The sequence below is a fragment of the Balaenoptera physalus genome (genome assembly GCF_965194825.1).
Source record: "Balaenoptera physalus genome assembly, chromosome: 16".
NCBI classification, from domain to species: Eukaryota; Metazoa; Chordata; class Mammalia; order Artiodactyla; family Balaenopteridae; genus Balaenoptera; species Balaenoptera physalus.
This window is the reverse complement of record NC_138898.1, coordinates 38551442-38573815: the sequence shown is the minus strand read 5'-3', so window position 1 is coordinate 38573815 and position 22374 is coordinate 38551442. Positions and strand designations below refer to the sequence as shown.

At 38.5% G+C, this 22374-nt stretch overlaps 1 protein-coding gene and 1 long non-coding RNA gene across 6 annotated transcripts in view; both read left to right on the top strand.

The window, feature by feature from the left end:
• The window catches only part of LOC309644516, a 578167-nt gene that overhangs the window by 295000 nt on the left and 260793 nt on the right, over positions 1 to 22374 (top strand). The gene's annotated exons all lie outside the window — the stretch shown is intronic.
• Positions 1 to 22374, top strand: part of PAK5 (p21 (RAC1) activated kinase 5) — a 319504-nt gene that overhangs the window by 255750 nt on the left and 41380 nt on the right. For all 5 annotated transcript variants that reach the window (XM_082428216.1, XM_082428217.1, XM_082428218.1 and 2 more), the window contains one exon: positions 17851 to 18636. In XM_082428216.1, coding sequence (XP_082284342.1) covers positions 17851 to 18636 — 786 coding nt within the window. The remainder of the gene's footprint in view (positions 1 to 17850; positions 18637 to 22374) is intronic.

Sequence of the window (22374 nt, the reverse complement as noted above, 5' to 3'; positions counted from 1 at the left end):
CAAATCAAAACCACAATGAAATACCACTTCACATTCATTAGGATGGTTATTATAAATTTTTTTTCTAATAAATAAAAATGGAAAGTAAAAAGTTCCAAGGATGTGGAGAAATTGGAACCCTCATGCATTGCTAGTGAGAATGTAAAATGATGTAGCTGCTGTGGAAAACAGTTTGTTGGTTCCTCAAAAGTTAAACATAGACTTACCATATGAAACAGCAATTCTTATTGTTACATACCCCCAAAGAATTCAAAGTAGGGACTCAGATATTTGTACCCTGATGTTCATAACAGCATTATTCAAAATCCAAAAATTGATCCATCAATAGATGGATGGATAAACAAGATGTGGTATATACATATAATAAGATATAATTCAGCCTTAAAAAGGAATGAAATTCAAACACATGCTACAACATGAGCCTTGAAATCATTATGCTAAGTGAAATAAAACAGACACAAACTGACAAATACTGTATGATTCCACTTATATGAGACACAAAGAATAGGCAAATTTGTGGAGAAAGAAAGTAGATTTGAGGTTACCAGAGACTCAGGGGAGGCAGATGGGGAGTTATTTTTTTAATGGGCACAGTTTCTATTTGGGATGATGAAAAAGTTCTGGAAATGCATAGTGGTGATGGTTGCCCAACAACGTGAATGTAACTAATGCCACTGAACTATACACTTAAATATGGTTAAAATGGTAAATTTTATATTTTACCATGTTTTTTTTAAGAGCTGAGAACAATAAGCATTTGTTGTTCTTCACAATTCTGCAAGTTGGCAGTTTGAGGTATGCTCAGCTGGCAGGTCTTCTCATCTCATCTGGGCTCACTCAAGCATCTAGAGTCAGCTGCTGAGTGGGTTGGAGGCTGGCTGGTCTAGGATAGGCTCAGCTGGGCTCACCCATCTTTGCTCTATGTGTCCCTCATTGTTCATCAGGCTAACTTAGGCTTGTTCTCATGGCAAGTGGGCAGGGTCCAAAGCTGCACAGCCTCTAGAGATGTAGGCTTGGATAGGTATGACATCACTTTGACTGTGTTCTATTGGCCAGAGCAAGTCATGTGGCCAAAGGGGAAGAGAAACAGACGCCATCTTCTGATAGGAGGAGCTGCAGAGTCACATTGGAATGGACCTGGATACAGACAGGAGAGGAAAATTGGCACCATTTTTACATCAACCTACCACAGTTTGACATTGTTAATACAGAACATGTCAAGACACCAAATGGTTTGAGGCAGGATGGGCTCATGTATCTAACCTAGGAGTTGTTTACAATAGAAGGTCAGTGTCTGATCTAGGAATTTAAAAGTGTAGGAAAGTATACACAAACTCCAGTAAGCGCACATAATTTTCTCCCCCAGGCATTAAGCACCTGTCAGGATTATTTTTCAGTCAAGCCAGCTCGTTTGCAAACTTGGCACTTGGTAGGAGCTGTAACTCCTTGGAGCAGCTGGAATGTGGAGAGTCTTCAAAACAACAGAATTTTGGAGCTGGAAGGGAGCCAGGCAGATCTCAGCACAAACGGGAACCATAGACCCAGCAAGTTAAAGCAGCTTGACAAAGGCTTCATAGTTACCAATGACCAAACTTGGACTAGAACCCGGATTGCTGAACTCATAATCCCATGCTCTCTCTAGGACACAGTGGTGATCTCATTTTCCTTAGACTATACAGACTCCAGCTCAGTTATCCAAGGAACCTGATCTGTTCTTTAGGACTTTGCAACTTAAAGTTGTCCTTCAGACCATCAGCCTCACGCAAGAGCTTGTTAGAAACTCAGAAATTCATGCCCCACACCAGACCTGCTGAACTAGAGACTGCAAACTTACAGGATGCCCTGGGCATTTGTGTATAGGCTAGAGCTTGAGATGTATTGCATTGGGACACTGGTTTTCAACCTTGGCTAATCATTGGAATCACTGGGAGAAGTTTAGAAATACTGATGCCAGGGCTCTACTCCAGAGGTCCTTATTTCTTTGTTCTTGGGTGCAATCTGGGAATAAGGATTTTTAAAAGCTTGCCAAGCTACCACTTCTCTGTTATTGAGTCCAACCTCATACTGCTGCACTGCACACAGGCTAATCGAGAGACAAGTGGTCGGAGCAAGGAATAGTGACTTTATTCGGAAAGGCAGTAGACCGAGAAGATAGTGGACTAGCGTCCCAAAGCACCATTTTATCCAAGTTAGAATTCAGGCTTCTTTTATATTAAAGCGGAAGGGGGTATGGTTGGTTGGTACAAACTTCTTGGTGTCTGAATCCTTTGTTCTTTTTTTTTTTTTCACACACACACACTGTATTTTATTTTTACAAGAGATAAATAGACTGACACCAAGCATTGTAAATGGATGACCACAACAAAAGCAACAATGATTGCAATTACCAAACACGAAACACACTCATGCTATGTCATAATATTGACATTCAGTCCAGTAATCCTCCACTGTAACAGCTCCTTTACTTTGCAGTGAAAATTGATTTGTATATTCTTTGCCTCTGAGTCCTTGTGGGTGAATCCTTTGTTCTTGCAGCTGTCCAGGTAGGTCAAGTCATGGTATTCCTGTAAACCCCCAACAAGACAAATGATATTCTCTGTTCTGCAACTTTTTTATCTCTCTATGACTGGAAAAGTGTTATATCTTTAAAGGTCAGAGCCTTGAGAATGGGCTATCCTGTGTGTTTCAGGCTATTGACAACATTCTTAATTTGTAGCAAAAGAGACAGGATACAAAGGTTAAAGTAAAAGAAACAGATCCAGTATGAAGTCAGATTTGTTCTTCCCTATTACATCTGTAGTCTGTCTCTAATGTGCTAAAGATGTTAGCAGTTTTTGATTAGGTTTTCCCTCCATGCAATGAGCTAGTATTTTCTTAATAAGTACACCCAACCTTCAACAGACCCTAACTGATGACCTTACTCCAGTGTACTGTGTTGGATGTAGGATTAAGGGATTTATAAATTGCTGAGAATTATTTAAATGTCCTTACAAGGGAAGAAGTTTAAATACTGGAACTGGTACTGAAGGGAATTTTTTAAACCTATTTTGTTCCCCAAAAGGATTGGCACTTATGTACGATGAAATCCCCCATAATAAAAGTTTGTCAAATTATAAATACAAGATTAAGGACTGAAAAATATAAATCATGGAAGAGAAAAAAGAATAATAAAGGACACAAATGTGAAAACCTCACACGTGAACATAATCAAGTTAGTGTATAAATTTGATTTTTTTTCAAGCCTCCTGAGAGTCGAGTTAAAATGGTTGCAAAATTGTTTTTTTTCAACAGAGACAGGGAATGAGAGAAACAGTCTTTCCTACAGGAAAGCAAAGCTTGCTAACTCCAATTTGTAAATAAGTGTTTCATGAGGTCTTTCAGTGAGGACACAATGACATTATGAACCATGACTTCGAGAAAGTTCCTAAGGCAAAAGCAGGACTGGATTTCATCTGTTTCGTATGGTGTCTTTTTGTTAAATCTGTTGTCATCACAAGAAACACAATTGATGGAATATGGCTTTAGAAAAAGGAAAGATAATATTGTTTGAGTCTCTTCTGGGGTTCATGTGTGGGTGTTGTGTGTATCCCAGCTTAATCTAAGATATAATTTAGGGAAGGGGAGTTGTAAAATCACCCCCTCTTTAAATTTGGCCAGGTAGCTGCCATCTGCCTAAAGGGAGAGTAGTGGGTTTTCTCTCTGTGCTGGTGCAAGGGCTCTTGCTGTTCTGTTAGTATCCCTGAGTGCGTGAACAAGATTACCAGTAAACTCTTTCTGGACTCCTTCATTCCAGCCTTAAACTTTCCCTCTGGGATGTTTGAACACAGTCATAATAGGATAAATGTGCTCTAGCATTAAGTCACAGAACATGTTCTAGGAACATAATAACCCAGAGCTTCCCTTTGTGTTATGAATCAATCATTTTCCCTTTTCCGCTTTGGATGGCTGTTTCTTTTCTTTATAAAACAAATGACTCTATTAACTGGAGTTCAAAGACTAGGGAATATTTTCTCTATGATAATGTATATCTACAGATATAGATACATCTAAATATAGATACATCTAAATATACAAATGTTATAACTAAATATATATGCATATGAGTGTGTGTATATATATTTATCACTGAAAGAATTGACTGATTTTCAAAATTTCTATTGAATTGAAATTTTTTTTGAGTTGTGAAAAGGGGACATCACACAAATGATCCACCACTGCTGTTCAGACTTCAGTGTGTATATGAATTACCTGGAAGCTTTGTTAAAATGCAAATTCTGATTGGAAGTTGAGCTGAGATTCTGCAGTCCTAACATGCTTCCAGGGGTTGTTGCTGGTCTGGGACCACACTTAGAGTAGTAGCGGGGGAAGGCTACTAGCAGCATCGTTCCCAAATTTGGCTGCACACAGGGCTCACCTAGGGATCTTTAGAGATTACTGACACCTGGAACCACCACCAAAGCTGTAATTGGTCTGGGGAGACACCTTGGCCTCAAAAACGTTCGTAAACTCCCCAGGTGACTCCTATGTGTCACTCTGGCTGACAGCCGCTGCAGTTGAAACTGCCAGATGGTGCTGAAGCTCTCACTGCTTTAGCCTTTGCTAAGAGCTATCGGAAAACCTCAAGGTGCAGTCTTAAACATTTCATTAGGTTTTAAAGAAATAAAATCATTTAAGTGTGAGCAAATCTTATATTTGTGCTGGAGGGAGAGATAGGTACATACATACATACATTCATATTCTTGTAAAAAATGTCTCATTTTGCAAAAAAAAAAAAGAGAAACCACGTGATTTTATTCTGTACAATCAAACACTGAGGACTTAGCACCTCTGCTGTGCAGAAGGAAAGCCCCACCGACTTGCAGGTTTCTCTGCGTGAGCCAAGTTAATAGCTAGAGAGGCATGAGGCCCTAGCAGTGGGAATGGTGAGGACATTAAAGATGAAAGGAGCCTCCCAACTCTTAAGAACGTCATTTCTTTGACACTTGCTAAGGTACTAGAGTATTCAGTGTGCAGTTCTATGTCTTTGATGGACGTTGCCATCTCTCTGACTCAGCTCCCATCCCACAGCCACACCCCACAACACCTGTTCTTCTCCCATCCTTAGACGTCCAATCTTGCGACGTTGACCCATTATCCTTACCTATCTTCCCCCTCCTTTATTAATCACCTTCCAACTTAAACTCATAGTTCATCCATTCTATCCCTCATTGCTACTTACCTCCTGTTAGTCATCCATGGCAACTGCCTGGCAAATATGCATTCTGGGATATATCCAGTGTCCCACATTTGCAGAAGCTGCCTTCAGGGTGCTACGTATTTGCTAGAAAAGACAAGCAACCACTTGGTTTGGTGTCATTCCAATACATTTTAACAAAATAATTTACATATAATAAAAGGCAAATCATAAGTGTACAGCTTGCTGAATTTTTACATATATATATTCGTGTGACCACAACCCAGATCAAAATATAGAAATTTTTCATCACCCGGAAAGTTCCCTTGTTCCCTTGGGCTTCTTCCCAATGAACATCCTTCCCCTGGAAGGGGAAGTGATTATTCTGACTTTGATCACCAAAAAGAAATGGATTAATAACTATTAATAATATTATTATTATTTAATAAATAATTAATAATTATTCCTAATAACTAGGAATATTTTGTATATTTCTGAAATATTTGGAAAATGTGGAGCCCAGCTTTTCTCCACTTTTTCCTCAGAGGGGCATATTATTTGTTTGGCATCTAAGGCCAGTCCATTTCTGAAATATTAAGTACATTATTTTAATACTAACTTTATACTTTAAATGTCATTTAACCACCTAGCAGTTTTATTTACAGATTAACAAGTTTCTTAACATTTATTATGCCTTGAAGAGATCATTTTTATGTTTGTTAAGATTGCTTAAAATGTCAGGTTAAAAAAAATAACAATGTTTTGGACACTCAAATGTAAAATTCTGTTGACCAAATTTAAAATAAACATGCCTTGTGCTTCCTTGTATAGCCTATCAGAGAAAGCAAAAAATGTTGACATTTAGCATTGCATATTAGCAATATTTCAAGACTCGGTTTGTCTTTACAGGGGGAGAGTGGTAATCAATGCATATACTACACATTTTGTTAGTTATTAAATTTTTAAATGTCAGAATCTTGAGCAAATGCGATGTAACAAGATACTTCTTTTGTTACAGTGACAGAATTTTGAAGTTGCTGCAAGGGCTAATTATTCCAAAGAGCATTCAACTTGTTTTTCCCCAGTTCCCATAATTCTGAGTTTTAAACATCCTTTCTTAGGAAAGTTTTGTTTCTGGAAATATTTTATTTTTGCTTGCCATGGAGTTTGCTTACATTCCCTTCATTGTATCACAAAGTGATACAGCTTGTCCTGATGCTTTTGCTGTCTTTTCTACCCCTTCAGAGGGTAGAGTTGTGTGTGCTGACAGAGGTGCTGTGATTTCCATATATCTTAAGAAGTAGTATTTGTAATAGATAAGAGTGGGCCTGGCTTTCAAACCCTGCACCTGCCAGCTGAGTGATATCGGGCAAGTAACTTGGCTTCTCTGAGTCTTATTTCCTTGCATTGTACAAAGGGGTAATAAAGCCCCTATCTCAGAGTCTTGTTGTAAGGATTAAATATGGGAAAAACACTTATTGTCTTGGCACACAGTGACTGTTTAAGTCAATGTTAGTGACTGGAAGCTCTTTTAAACCAGTGCATGGAATGATGGCAGCCATTTCAATCATCTCACAAATTATTTAAAGCTCACATCTTACATGGGGGAGGGGAGTGCCCAACTCTTGCTTATGCCCATCTCATCTGTGATGCCTAATGTTGAGCTCAACACCCAGCAAAACTCAGCCAACTTGCTTCTCTACTGTCACTTGAAAATTCCTTTGAGAACAGGGTGTGGTTTCTTATTCTAGTGGATTGACTTGGCCCACAAACTGAATTGCTTCAGGAGTGGGGAGACCTGTGTTTCATGTCCCTTCTGCCACAGAACCACAGATTGTCCATGAGCCAAGAGTGGTCCTTTGGTGCCAAGTGACCACATCCCTCTGAAACCACACACCCAACTTACTGGGAGTCTTTCTTCTTTTTTGTCGTGGCACATGAATCAAATACTAGAACAGTTTTCCCCAAAAAATGTTCCTGTCCAACTAGTGATACTGTAGATTTTATGCAAACATTTTATGTAAAGGGCTTGATAGTAAATATTTTACATTTTGAGGGCCATGTGGTCTCTGTTGCAACTACTCAACTCTGCCAGTTGTGGTGCAAAAGCAGCCACACACTGTAGCTACACAAATGGATGCGGCTGTGTGCCAGTAAGATGTTGTTTACAAAAACAGGCTAGATTTAGCCCATGGGTCATTGTTTGCCAACCCCCGTTCTACCTCAATGCTGTCCAATCGAAATATAATGCAAAACACATATTTAATTTTACATTAAATGTCACCACATTTGAAAAGTTCTTGATATATTTAAACATCTCAATCTTTCAGCACTTTTAAAAGATGGAATAAAAAAAATATATCTTAGAGTAGAAAGGGACAGATGCCTTACCTCACAAATACCCTAAATTTGTTGAAGCAACCTGATATCTAATGACTTCATTAAGAAATCTTGAGTGATAATAGGAAACTCTGCATAAATATTAAAATGCCCATTTTGACTGATTTTTTAGAGTCCATATAAAAAGAACCAAAATTATAACCATGAGGCTATGTCAATTTCAAATAATTTTGCCATAAAAAAACCTAAAACCCACTCAAAGATAAGCTTTGACCACACCCCTCTTTGGACTCCATGCCGACTCATCCTTTGTGGGCAAAAGCAGATGATGGGGGCTTCATGAGTAGCACCATTTAAGAGAAGCCAGTTTTCCCAGATTCATCTCTAGTGAGTTTCCACTCATATAAATGCCCCTTTCTGTAGCCACATCAAGGGTTAGCATTCCCTACCCACAGGCACACAGACCTTTCCCCCTTCTGCAGTCTGGTTCACCTGCCCTAGTATAAATGGGCCCAGCTCCCAGCTTTTGTGCCTCCTTTCTTCTGCATCTCCCTACTCTGGCCAGCGTGGAGGAGAAGGGCACATAGATGAATTGGGGCTGGCTGGTCTAGGATGGTCTCAGCAGGGATGGCTCATCTCTGATCCTCCAGATGGCCAGTCCAAGCTGGTTCACCTGGGAAAGGCAGGGAACAGAGAGAGCAGGGCTTCCTGCAGCCCAGACTAAGAATTAGTATCATGTCACTTCTGCCACCCTCTTTTGTCTCAGGAAGCCATATGGCCATCCCAGATTCAAGGGTGGGGACATAGACTTCACCACCTCCCAATGTGAAGAACTACAATGTCGCATCGCATCAGGAGGGGATTAGTTGTGCCCATTTTGCAAGCAATCTATCACAGGGACTAATATCAAACTACAGGATTGGCCCTTGTGTGATACACTCTAATGAATATGCCTTCTTTCACTATCTGTGTGAGTCTGTGTCTCATCCTGAAATACTGAAAAATGAAACACTTCTTCATCTGTGGTCAGCTCTTCTTGATACCCAAGCATCAAGCTAAGTAGTTCCAGTCACAGCTCTCAGTGCTCCATCTTGGGCTCCAGGTGCTGCAGTTCATTATCAGTGCATGTCTGGTTCATAACTCAGAGTGCTCCCCTTGGCATCCCTGGAGCTGGTGTGGGTGGCCTTGGCTCCACAGCCAATGATGGAGGATTAGCCTGGACACACTTTTTTTTTTTTTTTTTTTGAAGTATAGTTGATTTGCAGTGTTGTGTTAATTTCTGCTATACAGCAAAGTGATTCAGTTAAACATAAATATACATTCTTTTTTATATTCTTTTCCATTATGGTTTATCACAGGACGTTGAATATAGTTCCCCGTGCTATACAGTAGGACCTTGTTGTTTATCTATCCTATATATAATAAGTTGCATCTGTTAACCCCAAACTCCCAGTACATCCTTCCCTCCACCTCCCCACCCCGTCTGCCTGGCAACCCCAAGTCTATTCTCTATGTAGCCTGGACACACTTGATAGAGAAACCAGGGAAAGTCTGTCCCTCCTTACTCTCTTTTATTCCAGGAATGCTTTATAATTCCAGGCTCACTATAGTCATCATTATGATTCATGAGTTAAGGTAATTCCTTCCAGCTGCTATAACGTATTAACGCATGAACCTCAGTAAATAAGCTCAACAAAATAGGAGTTTATTTCTCACTCAGTATCCAATGTGGATGTTCCTGTCCAGAGTATGGCATTGCACATGGTCATTGGGCAATGCAGATTCCATCACATGGCTCCGGCATCTCCTAGCAATTTCTGAGAGTATCCTGCTAGATCTTCTCCGTCCAGCTGGTAGACAAGAGAATAAAGAGAAGAAAAGACATTTCTTTGTAACTGGCCTGGAAGGACACATATCACAACCAGCTCATAGTCCATGGGTGAGCGTTGGTCTGAGGGTCCATTTAGATGCAAAGGGTGCTGGGAAATATGGTCCCTGGCTGGGAACAGCTTGGCAGCAATAAGGTTGCCCTATGGAAAGGGAGCGCACATCTTTGGTGCATATCTACCACATTAATTGAGAATACCGATATTCACACCCATTGGTTTGTGAGCAGGGAACCCTGCCTTACTTCATTTAAAATTTTTTATTGTGCAATATATGTCTAAAACAGGTGTACTGGATACCTCTTGTGTCCCATCACACATCCTTTAGGCCAACCTTTTTTCTCCAGCCGTTGCTGAGACAGCCTGCTGTCACCTCGGTCGCACCACTCCGCTTTTGGACCTGGCGACTTTTTTTACTGCCACCTGGTGGCATTCATAGGGGGGTCCTCTCAGCCATTCTGACAGAGGAGATGGGAAGATGAATATTTGCATCTTCATTCCCTTGAATCTTCAGTTTTGAGACTGAGAATTGACCCCTAATTGTCCACAGACAACCAGCTTGATATTGTACCCCCGAATTGCCTTCCCCCCTTCCCTGTTTCACTCTCCCCACTGTTCCTTGACCTCACTTTCCAAAATAAACTATTCACATGCAAGCCATTGTCTCAGCTCTGCTTTTGAGGAAGCCAGGCTAAGATGTGAATATAGCACATGGAGAGCATAAAGAAAAATACTAAATTCTTACATCTTATGCTCAAATTAAGAAACAGATTGTGGGATATTGTCTCATTCATCTCAGAGCGCTCCCTGCACCTAGAAACGATTTTTGGTTTAATTAAATGGATAAATTACTGAACAGAGATGCCTCCATAAACTTCCTTGCTACCTAGACACCAGAAGCAAAAAACGGCAAGCAGGTAACAGTTAAATTCCCAATTATGGTACTCATAGTCTCAGATTGACTTTAAATACAAACATAAAGCCCTTCTGACTATTAACTCTGGGCAAACTGGCTTCAGTTGACTTCAGCCCAGCTGCCTCGCATTGCAAGCATCAAGAACCAGGGCTATAAACTACACGTTTGCTTAGCCAAGTTAACAATAAATAGTCACCTTCAGGGGTTATCCTTGTATGGAACTGATGAGTAAATGTGTCAGATTCATTGTGTTTTCAAAGGCAGAGAAAATGGCCAACAATAGAACATTTTCCAATTACCTTAATGAGGAAATCTTGAGCCCCGCAAAATTCACAGAACTTTCCTTAGATACATTCTACTTTTTTTAATAATTTGTGCAGAACATAATAATATTTTTAGTAAAGGAATTGGCTTATTTGGATTCCACGTGATTAAGATTTTTGTGTAATTTATTTTAAAGGGTTTTAATGGTTAGAAACCCTCATCACCCCCTCTGCTCTGAGATACCCTGCTCATAATTCTCATGTTTTGCAGGAATATGTGATTCTCAACTACTTGCTGAATTAGCTCCACCCCCTGTGGTTACCAAAGGAACAATTATACTCCAATAAAGATGTTTAAAAAAAAAATTAAAAAACAAAGATTTTTAAAAAATGAAAAAAAAAGACAACAAGAACAAAAAAGTGTATGTAGAAAACTGAAAGAAAATAGGTCTGAGTTCTTTTGATGATAAAAAAGCCTACATTTCTTCACATAAAAATCCAAGTGTATCAGGTCTTTTTGTTGTGATTATGTACTCAGGTGTTTCTAGCCACATTCCTTAATAAAAACAGGGAATTGGTTCTCTGCAAAGAGAGTAAGAATTTAGATGGAGTGTTTAAAAGTCGATTATTTTCTGAGAGGTCCTGGCTTATTCTTGAGTCAGGGGACTATTTGGCTTATTCACCTCCAGAGAAGTGTTTACCAGAAAGACAAAATGAAACACATTCTTGAGGATGATAGAAGACATTGTTTTGGAAAAGAAATGTGAGGTTTTATTAGGGCAAAGCTGTTAATTACACACTTTATTATTGTCAAGATTAATACAGTTTGTGAGAGCAGAGGCACTTTTTCATCTTTTCCCGGGAACAAGGGGAGACAGCTGTTCTTAGGGACAGATCCATTATAGCTTATCACCGGCCAGCAGCCTGAGGAAGGAGCACCATGAAATATGGCCTCTGTCACCAGGAGCCAGGGCCAGTGCTGAGCTGGTCCAGGCACAGAGCAGAGACAATGAGAACCACAGCACTAAACTCAAGTAGATTGGGTTGCATTGATTTTTAATGCTCGGCTGTTTTGCAGTGTGAAATTTACTGGTACTCTTGCAATTATTGTATTTACTGATCTCTACAAACCTACACAATCTTGCTTTAATAAACATCACATCCTGACAGTAATAAATAGCGGTTCTTACCTTTTGAAGCCTGGTTAAACCGTGTTGTACAATTCTGTATGTTTGGATTTCATTATCATCACTTTGCTGCTTAGGATTCCTTAAAGTGAAACCCGTGTCACGGAAACACATCTTGCCTCGGTTCTAGTTTAACTGGTTTTTCTGATTACATAAGGTTATTATACTCTTCTTTTTAAAAAATTTTTGGAGGGTGGGTCAACAATTTATTTTTAAGGTTGACATTTTGTAAGCCCCTTCTTGTTAACACTGATTTAATAGTTTTCATTGAAAGAGAGAAAAGTTTCCTTTAAGAGGGATTCATGTACACCTTCAGTAAACATTTTCAAATGCATTTTTTTGGGTCTCCTTTTAGCATTGAAAATGCTAAAAGACTGTGCTTTCAGTTCTTGGAGTTTTGTTTGTTTGTTTTCACTATAGATAAGATTTTCTTCTTTTCAAATGTCTGCAACCGTACATTCATTTCCGTGGTACTCAGCTTTTATTCATCAATAACTCCAAGGCTTGGAGCTTCATGGTAAGATCACGATGCTATAGAAGATGTTCCAAAATGGTGAGCTCTGTTAAAGTCTTCATTTTGGTTAAACATAAGTATTTCCGCTTTCATAGGGAAGGCGGAAATATTGAACAACTATAGCAATAACCAACTATAACATCAAAAATGTACACAATATGTACATATTTAACACTATGTGTATATAATATATTTAACACTATGCTATATATATTTAATAAAATATGAATTATATATTTAATACTCTATGTGTGTGTATGTGTGTGTATGTATATATATATATATATATATATATATATATATATATATATATATATATACTACTGAATCCTATTATACTGAAAAACATGGCCCAGTCTAACTTTTTTTATTATAAAAGTAACCCTGATTATAGAAGAATCTGGAAAATACACTCTGAGTATGTTCCCAAGTGCAAACCCATTTTGCTCACCACACAACAGGCCAATAAGTCAGGAGATGAGTTTTTGGGGCAAGCAATAATGACTTTATTGAGAAAGCCAGCAGACTGAGAAGATGGTGGACTAGTGTCCCAAAGCACCATCTTACCCAAGTTAGAATTCAGGCTTCTTTTATATTAACAGGAAAGGAGGTGGGGTTTATTTGAAAGTATCCCATTTTTTACATCTAATAAGAAGTATCTATTTAGTATATATAACAACTGGAAGTAATTTGAGGTTCAACTGTTTAAATTCAAGACATTTCTATCTAAAATTACTAATAATAATTTTTTGGAGTCTACTACATCAATTATCCTTTTTCTTCCAGTGTATAAAGCTGAGATTTATTTCTTCTATCTGTTTGCAGCTTCTTATTTTCCTAAATTATTATCAACCTAATTTAAAAGCAAATTTTTCCCATAAAATAGTGAAATGACTGCCATTATTAGTACTTACTATTAGTATGCCAGGAATCATGCCAACTATTCCGCACATGTTATTTCATTAAATCATCACATTAACCCTATGAGGCAAGGATTTATTCTTGCCATATTATGGATTAGGAACTGTGACTTAAAAGGTTAGGTAACTTGCCCAGTACCACAAGGCTGATAAGTGCTGTGAGCCTAAGATTCAAAACAAGGGTAATAAATACATACTACTTGTTTTTTTGAAATATTTCTTATTCAGTAAATAGTCTTTATCTTTCTTCTAAATAGCATTTAGCTCATAGCAATATTAATATTTCTACTTCCATATTAACAAATGTATAGAATTCTGTGGATTGGGTTTACTACTATAATTTTACATGTAAACTGAACATACTTTGGCTATTCAAGACAAGTGCACAGAAACCGCAAACTCCCCAATTCTGAGGTCACAGGTTAATTTGTATGCTTAAACAGCGACCCTCTAATCCCCACGGAAATCTAAACAAACATACTTGGGCAATTAAAAACATTTGTGAAATAGTTGTTTATAATTGTTTGGTTTTTAATTTTTTTCAAATGTAAGACATTTGAATGTGTAGTGGGTAATCTGTAGGAATGTGCAGAGGATAATTTCTATCCAGAATGCTGGCTAAAAAGACCTTTAGTAGATACACTGTGATATAAACAAATGGATACTATTTTCTTGAAAATTATTACAAACACTATTGAACAGAAGAGGAGGCCAACAGTTTAAATCCACAGGAAGTAACAGTACATGTGTCTCAGAGGCTTTGAAAAGCACCTGAGCAAATAGAGAACGAGAAGTGTAAACAGGTAAGACCCACCTGCAGTGCAATAGGAGGCTGCTCGAACAGACTTGGTACTTTAGAGGGTGAGTTATTAGCATTCATATTTAATGCATTAGAAGCTGTCCATTTCATCTTTGCCTCTTCCCAGGCTGCTCCCTCTTTCCTGTTCATAGGTATTGTTTCTCCCAAGTTTATCTGTTGGGGGTTGCATAGACATTGCTCTGAGAAGAGGTCCAAGTATATATATGATATATGATTCTTTCTTTCTCTGGGGGATGCTTCAACAGAACGTCACCTATTTTGGCAACCAATCAATCAATGTATACCCCTCTCTACAAAAACAATTACCACATTCCATATAAAGGAACGTTATTCAGTGATAAAAGGGAATCGGGGAAAAAAAGAATAGGCTATTAATTCACAGGACAACCTGAATGAACCTTAAATGTATTATGCTAAGTGAAAGAAGGAAGACCAAAAGACTCCAAAATGTGTGGCTCTGTTCACGTGATATCCTGGAAAAGGCAAAACTGTAAGGATGAAAAACAGGGTTTGGGGAGTGGTAGTGTCTGACTAGGGGAAGGTCAGGAGATTTGAGGAGAGAGAGGGTAGAACTAACCTGTATGGCACTGCCAGTGGTGAATACATGATGCTTTGCATTTTTCAATTCCCATTGAACTTTCTGGCACCAAAAGTGAACTAATATATGCAATTAAAAAGAAAAAAATTCAACCAGGAGATCAGAGCATCCCAAGATGGAATGCAGCGTGTGACAAAAGAATCTATTATTACACGTGTATGACATAACCTCCTCGAAGGGGGTGTGAGGAAAAAAGACACCAACCTAAGTAACTTTTAAAAACAGTGATTTGAATGCAAACTGTAAGACTAAAGTAAAAAAAAAAAAAACCCTGCACATAAACACTATACTCTAGTTGGCACAGTTGTTTCCCATAGTGGTGTGGGTTCATAATTCTGAAACTGCTGTACGTATCTACGGTGATTGAATGGGTAAATGAACAGCAGATAATGGAATCCAGGTTCTTCACTGTTGGGAGAGTGAGGATTACAGACAAGTAAGGGGGAAAGCTAGAATGAACCATGTGGTACTAGATTAGATTCAGAGATATCCATCTGAATTCAGGTTTAATTTAATATAGATAGAGCTGGATTTATAGAATTATAGATGTGTCTGTACGTGGGTGACTTTACATAAGCATATTTCATAGCTCTGTTTACTGAGAGAGGCTTGGAAACAATGACACCCCAGTAGCAATGTGCATACCCAGCACCCAGATATTGGTTTCTAATATCATTCTCCAGTAAATGGAACCAAGGCTCCTTGGAGAAATGGCCGATTTTAGGGCAAGGACAGGGAAAATACAAGATGAGCCTGGAGCACCTTATAGTGCCAGAAAGTAAGCAGATGCTCAAAAAATAAAAGAGTGGGGTCTTGTCATAGGGACACAGCAGCCAATCTGAAAGAACTCTTAATAACCAAAGCTGGAACAATTTGAGCAACAAACCAACATAGTACAGGCAAACCTCAGATATATTGCAAGTTCAGCTTCAGATCACTGCAGTAAAGCAAATACCCCAATAAATCGAGACACACACATTTGTTGGATTCCCAGTACATATAAAAGTTATGTTTATGCTATACTGTAGTCTGTTAAGTGTACAGTAGCATTATGTTTAAAAAAATGTACATACCTTAATTTTAAAATGCTTTATTGCTGAAAAATGCTAACCATCATCTGAGGCTTCAGCGAGTTCTAATGTTTTTTACTGGTGGAGGGTTGGAAATATTTTGAGAATTACCAAGATGTTACACAAAGGCAAGAAATGAGCAAATGCTGTTAGAAAAATGGTGCCAATAGATTTTCTTGAGGCAGGGTTGTCACAAACCTTCAATTTGTTAAAAAAAAAAAAAAAAAGCAAAAAACAATCTTTAAAGAGCATTAAAGTGAAGCACAATAAAATGAAGTATGCCTGTATTGAATTATAACCCAAAGTATAAAACAAGTAAATATCCATGATTCCAGCCCTATTGAGTCAAATAAATGATTGAATAAATAAATAGGGAGACTTGCCTAGTCTCCTTTGGAGAAGAATTCCAAGTACTTTATGTAGATATACCCTCCCAGGAAGGTAGATCTTGACTTGACACCCCTTGAGTATGGGCTGCACTTAGTGACTTGCTTCTAAAGAGTGAAATGTGGAAAGCGGGAGGGAAGGGAGGGGAATATAACTTTACAGTGTGGAAACCAGGCAACCATGACCTTGGCCAGGTGATCAAGGGCAACATCATCAGTGGTGAGCCATGTGTACCTTGGATATGATGTAATGAAATTGGTATATTACTCTGTGATCTTCCTCCCCAAAAACCAATAACCCCAGTTTAACCATAAGAAAAACTTCAGACACACCCAATTGAGGGACATTCTGCAGAATACCTGACCGGTAAAATTGTCAAGGCCATCAAAAACAAGGAAAGTCTGAGGAACTGTCTCAGGTCTAAGGAGACTTGACAAATAAAGGTAATGAGGTATCCTGGATGGGACCTGGAACACCAGGGAAAAACTAATGAAATCTACATAAACTGTGGAGTTTAGTTAATAGTAATGCAAGATGTTAACAATCAGGGGACTAGGTGAGGGATATATGAAAACTCTCTTTGCAGTCTCTCTGTTAATCTGAAAGTACTCCAGACTTAAACGTTTATTTAAAAGAAAAGGGTAGAGACCAAAGGGTTTAGTTCAGGACTGATTGGGGGAAAAAAGACCAAACCTTGTCTTTCACTATGGATAGTTGGAGAAGCACTGATCTGTAAAAACATATGCTCTAGGACAACTTTGACTTATTCTTCCAGTTTGAAATCTATTGTTCTAACTGAGATAGTTTTGAACTCCTTGCTACTTTCTCAAAGGTGTTTTTCTCTTGAAATCCCGAAGTCTGAAGTCACACTTTGTTCTTTGTTCTTTTATCCACCCCCGTCATATTTTATTGCAAACCTTGTTATTGTCAAGGTGCAGCTGACTGGTTTTGTAAGTAGTTTCTGATTTCTTTCTGTTCCTGTTATTCATTCCAGTGTTATTTAGGCTCATTAAAGGGAACATTTGGGCTTGGCAATTTGTCACTAAGATTCGGGTACAAGCACATCATTACCAAGCTATCCAAAATTCAGCAGTGATGATACTAATGATACACAGAAGTGTGGCCAAGAAAGCATTACAGTTATATACTTAATAAGAACATCACATTTGATCACAAATTAAATCATGCAAGTAATCTTCATGCGGTTCCCTATTTACAGCTCAGAAAGTTTCTTCCTCTTCTATAAAATCTGATAACTTCAATTATTATGTGTCTTCCATAAAAAGGTATAAAAAAATGTGCACCTCTTTCTGAGTATGTTACTATTCGAGTACCAATGTTTTTGATTTTGCAAATAATCTGGATAACGAATGTAAAAAGATAATAAATATACCTTTTATAACAAAAGAGTTATAGACTTAAAATTATAATCATCAGTTTATTGTTAGATAGCTAGGGTTTATTATTAAGTGGAGGAAAATTAACTGGAAAATAAGACAATAATATCCTATATATAGTCTTCTACATGGTTTTTTTGATGTCTGATCTCTCTATTGAGATAGGTAAGGAAGAATTTGCAGTTTGAGATTATTGTTTAATATTTGATTTATTTCACCAGTCAAATCAACCAACAGACTTTTTTATCTTTTTTAATGAAATGTTCCTGGGGCCTCTTTTCCTCTGTGGTTTAAGTTGGATGGATTCAGGGTGGGATTCTTCCATCAATTTGAAAGCATGAAATGTTTTCTTTAAACAGTGTTCCCTTTCTTATTCCAGACAATCGTTAGAGGAAACAAACCCTGCAAGGAAACCTCCATCAATGGCCTGCTGGAGGATTTCGACAACATCTCCGTGACCCGCTCCAACTCCCTAAGGAAGGAAAGCCCGCCCACCCCAGACCAGGGAGCCTCCAGCCATGGTCAAGGTCATCGGGAAGAAAATGGATTCCTCACCTTCTCACAGTATTCCAGCGAATCTGATACCACTGCTGACTATGCGACGGAAAAGTACAAAGAAAAGAGTCTCTATGGAGATGATTTGGACCCGTTTTATAAAGGCAGCCACTCGGCCAAGCAAAATGGGCACGTAATGAAAATGCAACATGGGGAAGCCTACTATTCTGAGATGAAGCCTTTGCAATCCAACAGAGCCAGGTTTCCTGTTGATTATCACACACACTTGGACTCACTGAGCAAACCCAGTGAGTACAGTGACCTCAAGTGGGGGTACCAGCGAGCCTCAAGCAGCTCCCCTCTGGATTATCCGTTCCAATTCACGCCTTCTAGAACTGCAGGGACCAGCGGGTGCTCCAAGGAGAGCCTGGCGTACAGCGAAAGTGAGTGGGGACCCAGCCTGGATGACTATGACAGGAGGCCAAAGTCATCATACCTGAGTCAGACAAGCCCTCAGCCCACCATGCGGCAGAGGTCACGGTCAGGCTCCGGGCTCCAGGAACCCATGATGCCCTTCGGAGCAAGTGCATTTAAAACCCACCCCCAAGGACACTCCTACAGCTCCTACACCTACCCTCGCTTGTCCGAGCCCACAATGTGCATTCCAAAGGTAACGTCCACCGCCTCCTTCCTTCTGGTGTGTGGGGTCTCCACAAAGGTGTGCTCCCATAACCTTGTACAGATTCTAGAGTGCTGATTTGTCTATAAGTGAGAATCCGTATCAAAATCCTACCTGATTTCCACCCACGAGCCCCAAGGGCAGAGAATTTAGGGCAAGGCACATTTATTCATTAAAATCAAAGCCTTTTAGGAGCTCCTACAAGGTTTCTGGTTAAAAGGCAAAAAAAATTATGTATTTGAAAGATATTCTGATATACTAATGATAAATGTTATGTGCTCACATGGCATTAAGTCCTGTGTTAAGGAGTATACAGTTGTAGACCATTAGGTGGAGTAACAGTGGTTCGTACATTCTGGTAAAGAACTGTGGACAGGGGGAAAAAATCAGAATAACGTGGTAAGTTTTTAATAAAGTTAATTGTGTTCAACTCAAGAGATGGTCCCGCATTTTGAGAGTATGTTTTTTCTACTAGTTTAGTATTCAAATGTCATTGTTTTTTCGTATGAAACTTTGGGATAATAGATGGAATCTGGTTGCTGGGCCTTCTTTGGTGTGCTTTATATTTTGTTTTGTCTTATTGTAATTCCTCTCTTGATACTTTTTCTTTCTAATGTTAGCTGCAGCAAATTTGCTTTGAAATGTGGCTGATCCGTGATATCCCAGAGTTTGGGAATGGCTGTTGGAGGAGTTACTGACTTTGCAAAAATGCCTTGGAAAGTGTGCCAGGGGTTTATTTTCCTGGAGTAACTTAGAAATGTTTTTGCTGCCTCCCCTGTACAGCAAAGTGAAAATGGGACGTCTGGCAGTGGGCTCTAGATTTCAGAGGTCTCAGACCAGTTGAGGGAGACTTGACTTCTTGAAGCGTGATCATGGACCTTTCACCGAATACTGTCTCTTCAACCGCTTGAAGGGCTGCATAGCAAACCCTGGAAGGCAAGCCTGCCTGCATCATCTGTTTGATTGATTGTCAATACCCAGTATTTTTCCTTTGCTCATTATTTCTCATAAACCCAATCCAAGATGTTGAAGTCTTTTAGGGACATGGTGGGAGTGACTAAGCCATACTTAGTCATACTAAGCCACACTTTAGAAAAAGCAAAATAGTTATCACTTTAGTTCCCAACATATAAACTTAAAAATAAATCTTGAGGAAATAAAGACCTGAAATATGTACTGCCAGTTAAAATTTAAATATTGAGAATGTTTTCCATCTCACTGTGTTATTTATTTGAATCCCCATGATCAGGGTATCATGGCTGCCTTTTCTTCCTATGTTCTTGCTGGGGCAATGGTTGGAAAGAAGTCTGTCCAACTAACCAACAAAGTTATAAGAAGCCATATGCATGTGTCATGATGCATGAGATCGTTTATTCGATTTACTGTGCACATCACTCAACCAAAGGAACCTCTTCATAGTTCTAGAGTGAGCTAAGCAAATTAATACATTCTGTAGCTGAATCCAGTTACATTCTCTGGTTTTTGAACATCAGTGGTTACTTTAGGAATAAAGAATGTGATTTTTTTCAGCTTAACTGAGGTATAATTGACAAAATTATAAGATATTTAAAGTGTACAAGATGATGAATTGATATACATTGTGAAAGGATTTCCCTCACTGAGTTAAGACATTCATCACCTCACATGTTTACCTTTTTTGTTTATGTGTGAGAACATTTAGGTTCTACTTGCTTAGCAGATTTCTACAATATAGTGTTATCAACTATAGTCACCACGTTATACATTCAATCCTCAGACCTTATAGCTGAAAGTTTGTAACCTTTAACCAACTTCTTCCTTTTCCCCATCTCCTAGACCCTGGCAACCACTTTTCTACTCTCTGTTTCTATGAGTTTGACTTCTTCCTTTGTTTTTTAAGATTCCACATACAAATGATGCCATTTATAGTATTTGTCATTCTCTATCTAGCTTATTTCACTTAGCATGAAGCCCTTCAGCTTCTTCCATGTTATTGCAAATGACAGGATTTCATTCTCTTTTAAGGCTGAGTAATATTCCTTTGTATATATATATATATTTCTTTGATTCACATTTTCTTATCCATTCATTCGTTGATGGACACATAGGCTGTTTCCATACCATCTCTATGCTAATAATGCTGCAATGGGCATGGGAGTACAGATATCCCTTCCAGATAACGATTTTGTTTCCTTTGGATATATACCCAGAAGTGAGATTGCCGGATCATGTAGTAATTCTATTTTTAATTTCTTGAGAAACTTCCTTACTATTTTCCATTGTGGCTGTACCAGTGTACATTCCCATCAACAGTGTACAAGGGTTCTCTTTTCTCCACATCTTTGCCAGAATTTGTTATCTCTTACCTATTTAATAATAGCTATCCTAACAGGTGTGAGGTGGTATCTCACCGTGGTTTTGGTTTGCATTTTCCTGATAATTAGTGATGTTAAGCACCTTTTTATATACCTGTTGGCCATTTGGATGTTTTCTTCAGAAAAATGTCTATTCAGGTACTCTGATCATTTTTAAATTAGATAATACGGCGTTTTTACTACTGAATTCCTCACTATTATTTCCCAGTATATTTTGGATATTAACTCCTTGTCAAATATGTGATTTGCAAGTATTTTTTCCTGTTCTGTAGGTTGCCTTTTCATTTTGTTGGTGGTTTTCTTTGCTGAGCAGAAGTTTTTTTTAGTTTAATTTAGTCCTACTTGTTTATTTTTGCTTTTGTTGCCTTTGCTTTTAATGCCAAGTCTAAAAAACAAACCATTTCCAAGAGCAATGTCAAACAGCTTACTCCTATGTTTTCTTCTAGGAACTTTATGGTTTCAGGTCTTATATTCAAGTCTTTAATCCATCTGAGTTGATTTTTGTGTATGGTTTAAGATAGGGGTCCAGTTTCATTCTTTTACACATGGCTATTCAGTTTTCCCAGAACTATTTATTGAAGAGACTATCCTTTCCCCATTATATATTCTTGTCTCCTCTGTCAAAAATTAATTGACCATATATGTATGGTTTATTTCTGGGCTCTCTATTCTGTTCCACTGATCTAAGTGTGCTTTTGTGCCAAAACTATACTGTTTTGATTACTATAACTTTGTAATATAGTTTGCAATCAGGAAATGTGATGCTTCCAGTTTTGTTCTTTTTTCTCAGGATTGCTTTGGCTATTCAGGGTCAAATATGATTTTGTGTGTATGGTATATTTGAATGCTTGTTGTTGGGAGCTGTTTTAGGTCATGGTCATCAAGAAAATTGTGTCCAGAGGCTTTAACCTTTCAGTCATGGAGCTGTATTTGGCCCACTGACATGTTTAGTCACGCAATAGTCATTTTCAACATCTGAAAAATCAAGATATTTCACTTAGAATTCTCAGCTTTTGGGTCTCAGATTTCTCTTATGAAAAATGGGACAACCTGTTATCCCTGGGCCCACATTTTCACATAGCATTGGAAATAGAATTGGCTGGAGGTAAAAGCTGCTCCATTACAAGGGACAGGCTCTGCCCAGCCCACTTCATTAATTTTTCCCATTAGCCTAATCCTTAGAGGCATTTGAGATTTAATATAACCACCAGCATCCCTTGCCTACTCATTTCACAGAAGGGGAAAGTGAGGTCCAGAAAGTCACATGGCACACTTAAGGTTTCACAGTTGGTTGGTTGCAAAAGAAGAATAAGAATCTAGATCTGCAGTTTCTCCCAGTTCAGTATTTTTCCCATTATATTGGCATATGTAGTTT